The 9,345-nt window shown below is 34.9% G+C and overlaps 1 protein-coding gene across 6 annotated transcripts; it reads left to right on the forward strand.

Annotated features, from left to right (window-relative positions):
* Positions 1 to 4,267: 4,267 nt before the first annotated feature.
* On the forward strand, positions 4,268 to 9,106 carry heix (UbiA prenyltransferase domain-containing heix). 6 transcript variants are annotated; one of them, XM_017610453.1, is made up of 6 exons: positions 4,914 to 4,977; positions 5,030 to 5,049; positions 5,121 to 5,388; positions 5,485 to 5,617; positions 5,683 to 6,200; positions 8,060 to 9,103. In XM_017610453.1, the coding sequence occupies exons 5-6, from the start codon at positions 5,685 to 5,687 to the stop codon at positions 8,696 to 8,698; spliced, it is 1,155 nt and encodes a 384-aa protein (XP_017465942.1). In that variant the 5' UTR covers positions 4,914 to 4,977; positions 5,030 to 5,049; positions 5,121 to 5,388; positions 5,485 to 5,617; positions 5,683 to 5,684; the 3' UTR covers positions 8,699 to 9,103. The 6 variants fall into 6 exon arrangements, with proteins under 6 accessions (XP_017465945.1, XP_017465943.1, XP_017465941.1 ...); XM_017610456.1 differs by lacking the exons at positions 4,914 to 4,977; positions 5,030 to 5,049 and adding an exon at positions 4,268 to 4,289; XM_017610454.1 differs by lacking the exons at positions 4,914 to 4,977; positions 5,030 to 5,049 and adding an exon at positions 4,785 to 4,897.
* Positions 9,107 to 9,345: the final 239 nt, after the last annotated feature.

Here is a 9,345-nt window from a genome sequence, read left to right on the forward strand (position 1 = left end):
CATTCACACTTCTCTCATTGTATTCATCACTGTCTTTAGGTGAAATTTGTCAAAAACGCAGAACTTATACTTAAACGCAGTCTGTATACGCAGAATTTTGTCGATTACCACGGTGCAGCGAACAAAGGTGGCGCCGTCAGTGGTACCGCCACTTTGGTTTTGCCGATTTTGACAGTTGTGGTAACTTGTAAAGAAACCTTTGTTTACAAATCAGCGACAAAGAAAATTTTAATTATAAGTAACAAGTCAGTTTAAATGGTATTAATTTGCAATTTCTGAGTAAAAACTAGTAAAATGAAGTGCCGCGTGTTAAATTTCGACAGCGGTTAAGATTCGAGATGCGATCGCTGAATTTTGTGTACATAGGGCACGGTAAAACCGTTCTCGATATGTATCTTTATTATTATATTGACAGCATTGCATCACAATGACTTCGCTTCTGCTCCAAGCATCCTCCTTTAGCAAGTTAACTAATCAATCCCGCTGAGATGCTGCCGCAGTTTGCTGCATCAGCCTTAATTGCAAAGCAATAGAGTGCACTAAAACGTTTGCTGCAGCAGCTTCGATTGCAAAGCAATCCAGTGCACTAAAACGTTCACTATTCTTTAATAGATTATGTGAAAATGCAATATTTTCGCATTTAGCAAAATTAAAACACGTTTTTCGCTGTAAAGTGAACTGTTTTGGCAGTTTCAACTCGTACTTCTTTTCGCTCTATTCTTTTTTTACTTGTGGTACACAAATGTCAACGGCCAGGACGGCGCAATCTTGTATTCTATCATTCTTGGTCGATTACTGGAGACCTCAGTGTTGCTTACTACAGTGTTGCCAGTCATCAATGCCTTTTCATAAACGCACCTTTTCAACTACAATTTTTCGTGCTATAATAGATGCTTGCTAAATATAAATTACTTATTTTTCAACAAAAAACCTTATTCGATAGTAAATTTCAAATATTTTAAACGTATTTTGAATAGGAACTTATAACTTTTTTACCAGCTGCAAAACTGACTAAGTGGCAACCATCTATAGAAGGAAATCAGCTGACACGGAAAAATCTAAATTCCACACATTTCTGCGCTACGGGCTACAACGACAGAAAAATTCTGCGGTGTTGAGTTTTCATTTACATGGCGCTTTGGTAAGACAGATCGTGTCAGCTGACTCGGAGTTACGTATTTCGGTCACGTCTTGGTTAATTTGAGTAAAAGTGGCAAGACAAAATCGGAAAATATCACATAATTATGAAAAAGTGGTTTGTGTTTGGATATTTTAGTAAATAATATGAAATCCAAACGACACTAACGGCGGTTGCTGAAAAATGTATTGTCTTTATAATTGTCTGGACGCCTACTTTACACAATAATTTGACAACTAATACATATTCTCAATTGCCTTGTCTCAAATAGTTTTATGTAAACGCAGCGTAATTTTTGTTATTGCATACACAAGTATTGTTCACGGTGCAGCGAACAAACCCTACAAGAATTGAGTGATGGAAACTAAAAGCATAAACAGACGGCAGCGGTGCACAGTAGGTTCTTTCCCGTATGCAACGCGGGATCCCGCGGGTGCCCAAAATAGCCCAGAAATCATTCTCGTACTCAACAAAATGGGTAATAGAGAGCGAAAATTGGAACGTATTGGATCGTAAGTGTCTTCTTCTTCCTGCCCAAAACAGCCCGGACTTTTTCTCCGGGTAAAAATCATGAACGAAAGACACAAGATCACGCGGGACGGAAAGAAAGGAAAAAGTTATTTTCTAGCTGCCGAAATCTCGACGCCATCTTTGTTGTAAGAAGTAAACAACGAAGAGAACGGAAAAAACCGCGAAATTGTTGAACGCATGAATAATCATTTTTATTATGCAAATTCTTCTATAAATCATGCCGTTGTGTTAAATTATTCTTTATCTTATGTGTACACACGTTGTCACAGGCGAAAATGAAGAAAATTGCAGTAAAAAGCCACCACCAAATTGTAAACAACGAACAAATGTAAACAAACGGCTAATGTCAAAATCGTTAAACTTTTTTCCTAAATGCGATTCTAACGGGCTACTCTCCTGTCCGCGTGATCTTGTATTTTTGGTTCATGGGTAAAAATGGATAAAGCGTCAAAGTGCATATCAGCTGTTTTGTGTTTACATGTTGCCTGTTTCTAGTGATTTGCTGAGTCAATACTTTTAAGTATTGATCGATATTCGGTACCGATTTAAAAAGTATCCAATACTTTCGATACTCGGAACTGAAACATTTAGGTTTCGAATAAAAGCGCACATATGCCAAAGATATGGAAAAAACGGTTCAGTGGAGACTCGCCTATAAAAACCCGAATGTAGGAGCCAATAGAGGTTTTAATACGGATTCAAATGAAAAATGTCTATATGTCGGTTCGAGGCCATAATGCAGAGAAACTCTTACTTGTTTGAAACATTTTTGTTCCAGCTGAATCGGACGATATTATTTTGTAGGCCTGAGGGTAAGATTCTATAACCAGTTAGCCACAATTTTCGAATCGGCTACGGTTTTGTTGACGTATGATATAAAATATTTTTACGTCAACAAGTGCGATATCGATCCGAAACTTGTCGCTAACTGGTTACAGAATCTCCCCGCTGAAAGGCTTCTTCATCCGCAAAAGCCTTTTTCTTGTACCATGGATCAACTAAGATTAAAACTGATCAAATAATATTTCTCTGTTGCGATAAGTTCAAGTGTTTTAGCCGATATCATATAAATTAGTAATTAAAGTTTTTTCTAAACTTGAAATGCATATAATGGCGAAGGTTTAATGTAAAGAATCGGTATCGGGTATCGAAAAGGAAGTATTGGGTACCGAAATATTTTTTAAGTATTGGGTACCGAAAATTCAGCACATCACTAGCTGTTTCACAAATTCTAGGCACGAAATGTGTTTTGCGTTCCCGTACTTCTGGATTATGTTCCATTTTTGAGAGCAAACTTTTCGCTTATTCTCTAATTACCGGATCCGGTCCGGATTGTTAGAGAAAGAACCTAATATAACCAGCAAACAACCTTCGGTGAATTTGGCGACTGCCTTCCTCGGGGATGAATATGCTAGGGATGAAATTATTGGTACACACGCCTTGCAAGCACGCAGGGTTGCTTTAAGAAACAAAAAATAATTAACTCCAAATAGTTTCAAAAAGTATAGTGTAAAACGAAATTTATTGAATAAATCCACATAAAATGGTATACATAAATGACTAATTTTCTAAACGATTTAAATAAAACGCATTTCATAACCTGTTTTGTGCAAACGGCATTTGCGAATTGATAGAAAAGTACTACGGATTGTAAATTTTTGTTAACTATGAGGTGAATGAAAATTTTCAACCCGGCCTGATGGTTTTGAAGAATTTTTTTGTTCTAATTTTATTACTAAGGCGTCTAATAAATGCATGGCTTTTAGTTATTGAAGAATAAATGTCAGTAAAGACAAGTCTTTTTTGTATAATTTCTGATTTTAATTGCCCAACTTCTTTTTCAGCAGAACAACTGTCAAAAATTTCCAGCGTACGTTAGTTGTCAGTTATAAAATAAATCCAATTTATTTGCGAATATTTGTTTATTCTATTTATTGAAAGGCAAACACGCGGAAAAGCTTGTGTTAATTATATTGATAACAGAACCTGACAGCTCGCACGTTGTCTAAATTCTTAAGTAACATAAAATCCACAAAAGAATACATTGCTTGTATTACCATCAATACGCCATGTATAAATTTTAACAATACACAAAAATAGAGCTTTCGCACGAGCGTTTGTTTGGTTTTTCAACACCATTTATATTTTTCTTTTAATAAAATCACGATTTGTCAAATGCTTAAATTTATTTATCTAATAATAATGCAGCACACAACCCTGAAATCTAAGAAACAGTCTGAGGAAGGCCATTAAATAGCAGCACACAACCCAGTGCCTTCCTCAAGGGTGAATATAGCTACAACAACAACGATTACTACAACAACAACCCAAAAAGGTAGGCTACTGTCTATACTGTGGTTTCGACTATATGGAGGCGGGTAGAAAAGTCATGTTGACAGTTGATAAGAAAAAACCGGATGGACTTAAAGAGGGAAAAGTAAATACCAAATTTTACATTATTTACTCAGCTCCTTCTTCACTAATGATACCTTTCCAAAAAAAATACGGGAATGGGCGCGATACCGACTAATCAGTTTAGTTGCCTTTGGCGATTAACCCATTAAACAAAGTGTTTCTTTTTCAACTGTAATCAATTATTTAAATGTCGTGGAATATCCAGGTGAGGATATTTATCATTTATTTGGTACTTTCCAATTTTCTTGATCTTTGCGCGCGACTTTGCGAACATATGTAATTTTTGATTTTCTTAATTTTGGATTTTCAGCTTTTTTTTGCATAATTTCGCGAAAAGAATTTTTCGAACAATGAAAAAATCTCACCAAATAATGGGAAAAAAGCGAGTGTTTACACCTAAGTCATTTTATAGTATGACCTTTGTTTTCTGAGAGTGGAAAGCAGGAAACAAAAATTAACCAAAATTCCATCACATTTAATGACTGGGCCCAGTTTTTTTGGGAGTTTTGGACGTTACAGTGATCCAATCTTTCCCATATTTTGTATTTAGGTTTTTCTAATAAAATAAAGATTACAAACTAAATTTCATCGAAATCGGATGAAATTTAATGTTTCCGCCCACAAGAGTAGAGTGCATGGCAATTGTACCATCTTTACAAAGTTTCATAATTTTTTATTTCTAAGAAAAACTAGAGCACATGTCAAGTTTCACCTGCCTCCATATAGCCAAAACACTGTGCGCCGGTTAGAAATTTCTCAGCGATAAGATTTCGAAAGCGTGTGCCCATAGCAGGTGTAGACATGTAGTAAGAGGTATGTTCAGTTGCCACACAGGTGACGTGGGGTATTTGATTAGAAAATAGAAAATGCTAAAAGGAGAAATTTACGAACAGGTGAAATACATAAGAAGCTGTGAAAGATTAACTAATAAATTTCTTGTTCCAGTTTAATTTCAGTACATTTATGTTAGCAAGAATGAATATATAATATTAATATGCATACATTTAACATATTTTAACATCATTGAATTTGTCAGGTGTGAAGAAGTGGTTCCTACTGTTATAGCTAAGGTGGCGGGCGGCACTTCGTATATATCAGTGACTGAAATTCAGACGACTATGTTGATCTCTCACATATGTGTCATGATATATACAGCATTAGAATAATAATGCTAAAGAATTTACATGAGAAAAGCATATTTTCGCCAACTTTGAAAATAGCATTTGCTCCACGGGCCAAAAGTTCACATTAGCAGCTATCCCACCCATTGCCTGGCAATCGTGGCGATCGTGTTGAATGAAAAGGTACAGAAGCAGCGCAACAGGCATGATAGAAAATTGCAAAAAAAGATACGTATAAACAAACAATAGAAAGTTTTTAATTTTTTTCTCGTTCCGAAGATATTTGGGATACACAAGGCCAAAAGATCTACAAACGAATATAAACAAAGTCTAAAATATTTATATTGCTCCAACAACTCATTGTAATAAGGTGAAATATTAGTTCATCGTCAGATTTCCTAAAAAGGCAAACGTAAGTAAACATTTTGTACATTCTAAATGTTTGCAATAATTCTTGGCCTAATTGAATTTCACTAGGAATGGCATCCGCAATCAATTCTAATGAGAAAGCAGACAACAACTTAAATCAAAAGAACCATCTTGTAAATGATATTTCAGTTGAAATGGCATATCAGCGTAAACAGGTTAAGGAAAATTCTAATCTACTTGGTCAAAATACTGAAAATGGCACTTCAATAAATGAAAACGAAGATACAACGTCCTTACTAAATGGCAAAGCTAAAACTTTAACTGCCAATTTGACCCAACGCACATCTACTGGTACATTCATGAAATTGAAAACATATTTACATGCACTGCGTCCATGGTCATTATCAGGCAGCTTGGTGCCAACGTTGATGGGTTCAGCGTTGGCATATCGTTCTCAATGGGCAGCCGATTTTAGCCTAATAACATTTTTTCTAACCGCCTTCACTGTAGTCACAGTACATTGCGCTGGAAATGTGGTGAATACATATTTTGATTTCATCAAGGGAATCGACAAGCAAAAGGCCGACGATCGCACACTCGTAGATCACATACTTACGAAGGATGAGGTAAGCACATACATATGTATGAATGTATTTTATAAACATTTAATTTTAGTTTTGTTTACATTATTAATAAAATGTTTTCAGTGTACATACATATTATGTATACGGTTACTCCCAAAATTGAGTGTTCTGAAAATTTTTTATATGGAAAAAAATGCGCAGGACAGTCAGCAAAAAAGTTCTCAAAAATCAACTCGATTTCTAGCATGTAAAACATCGCAAATATTAACAAAAAAGAGCAGTACGTTCAATTTTGAGAGTAACTGTACATATCACACACGTTCTTCAAAGGCGTGCTAACTCAAAATCGCTCATTTGTCGGAAAATGCAAGTAATTTTTTTAAGCATATGTTAAATATATGCGCGAGGGAAACTTTACTTTATATGTTTGCAATAAATAACTAAAACAATTGGTGCGGCTTTTGCAGGAAGTTAAATAAATGGTCGGGTGAATTTTTTTAGCTCATAATATCAAAAATGACAAATTTTGAATTATTACACTTTTACAGAGCATGTGCGATATGTATTCCCATATTTTCCGCCCGTTTGACTGAGCGCACTCTACTGCCTGTTTTTTTCTGTTTAAAGACTTATTAACTCAATGTTTTTTTTTTGTTTTTGTTACGCGGTATATCTTTGTTACAATTATACTTCTAATCTCGTATTTATCTAAAAGTAAAGCTCAATCGCGGTACGTTTTAGGTTTTCAGTATTCTATCCTATCTCTTAGAGATACATATCGTCGCTTAAAGTACAAAACCGTGTAACTGACATTGGCTGCCGAAAATTGGATCTATTCGTCCTGAAATATACTAGCCAGAAATGCGATTGCTTTATTAAAAAGAGAACCATTTTGAAATATGAATGTTTTTACTCTCTAGAAAATAATTTATGCAACTTCATACGCTTTTATGCAACCTCACGTTTTGCATTATCTTGATACGCGATTTTGCATTTTGTTGATACGCGTTTTTGTACTTTAAACGACGATATGTATTTAAATTTTCCATATAATAGTTTTATTTTCGCATGCTTATCTGCAACCGGATTCCAACATTGCTATCGCTAATTTTGATCGCCAAAAATCCAAAAGGATAGCAGACGCCCCTAACAACACGCAACATCTATGTAGTTATATTTCCCCATGCTCCCAGATTTGGCTGATTACACATTGCACGTGTTATTCCATCTTGAATACTTTTAGTCCCCACTGCTTTTAATCTAGAGAATTCTGGCGACAAAATTTTGCGAAGCGATTGTCAGAATACCACTGCTGACAAAATTTCAAAAATCAAAGCCAGTTTGTATTCACAACGGCCTTAGCCAACACTTTTCGAAACTGCATTTTTAACAGATTTTGGTAGGATGTATAAAACACATCTTAAATAAAAATTTTAAGTAGTAGTACCAAAAACAATGGAGTTATATGCCACTTTTAAAAATGCACTACTTGTTTTTGCTACTCTTTTTATAATGTTTTTTACTTCTGTAAAATAAAAAATTTGTTGGTTAGGGCATTTGTGGATTAATTGTGTGTAATATCTAAATTGTTACATAAAAAAACAGCAAAAGCCGTAACCATAAAAAAAATATTAAAAGTCAGCGCGATTGGTTGAACATTGTAAACAAATTGAAATATAAAGGGCTATAAAACCGCATACCAAAACTTTTCCAAAAAATTTTAAATAAAAAGTTTGCAATTTGAATGAAACTTTGCAGAATTTCCGTAATTTTTGTACAAGGTTTGAAATTTGAGTTTATATATTTGGTTTTTGTTAGAACCTTGTAAATTTGTCCGGCACTGTATGTACATTGAGAGGTGATTTCTTTAAGTCAATTTAATATATTTTCTTAATTTGTAGGTTGTCTCATTGGGAGCAATTTTGTACATGGCTGGTTGCGGCGGCTTCATCTGCTTAGCCTTTCTGAGTCCAGCTAAAATGGAACACCTGGCGTTAATTTATTTCGGCGGTCTATCGTCCAGTTTTCTTTACACTGGTGGAATTGGTTTCAAATATATTGCCCTTGGAGATGTTGTAATTTTGATACTGTTCGGACCATTGTCAGTATTGTTTGCGTTTATGTCACAAACAGGTCATGTGGACTGGACCACAATATACTATGCTATTCCTCTGGCACTAAATGCCGAGGCTATACTACATAGTAATAATACTCGCGACGCTGAAAATGACCGTAAAGCAGGGATTGTGACGTTAGCAATAGTCATCGGACGCACTGCATCGCATGTTTTATATGCATTGTTGCTATTTACGCCGTACAGCGTATTTGTAGTATACGGTTTGAAGTATTCGCTATGGTTTTTATTGCCGCTCATAACTGTTCCGCAAGCATTTCAAATCGAGAAACGTTTTCGTAATGAACAAACAATGAGTTCTGTGCCACGGCAGACGGCAAAATTAAACTTTTTTTTCGGGGTGCTTTTCATAGTGGCGATATGCTGTGCTAAACAACTACCGGACTTCAGTTACCGCAGACATTAGAATGATAACTTTCATATTCATACCAGTAGGGAACAATAACTTTCATTTAATGATAGAATTGACCATGTCATACGATAATACATACTTACGTAAATATACACGATTTTTAACGCTTCCCATACTTATGACAAATGAAAATATATGAGAGTGAAATATTGGAGTTAAGTCACAGAAACAATATACTCTTTACAGTAAATTATGTATATGTAGTGCTTAGATAAAACTAAAAAATCTATCAATAAAATATAAAATCATGATAGTGCAGCTTTTACAAAAACTAAATCTGAACTTTCATCTAAAATAGCTTAAGTCGAAACCCATTTTGTAACAAATAAAAAATATTTAAAAATAATTTAGCGTGAATATAGGGAATTTTTCGTAAACGTTAAAAAATTCTATGAATAAACGTAGTAACACGAAATATCATAAAATGGAAAGTGATTATCTGAACGTTTTTTTCAATGTTACAATTTTTAAGTTGTGTACTTTATTCTTAAATTCAACTTTTAATTTCTTTCCATCCCAATTAAAAAATCTTAGTTGTTGTTGTTGTTGTTATTGTAGCGGCTACAACAACTCCGCCCAGATCGGCCCTAAGAAGCGTGCAGCCTCTATGGGGTCGGTCCATAGGGACGACGCCGTTAGGG

Source organism: Rhagoletis zephyria, unplaced genomic scaffold (genome assembly GCF_001687245.7).
Source record: "Rhagoletis zephyria isolate East Lansing unplaced genomic scaffold, Rhagoletis_zephyria_1.1 Rzeph_scaffold_00314, whole genome shotgun sequence".
Taxonomy (NCBI): Eukaryota; Metazoa; Arthropoda; class Insecta; order Diptera; family Tephritidae; genus Rhagoletis; species Rhagoletis zephyria.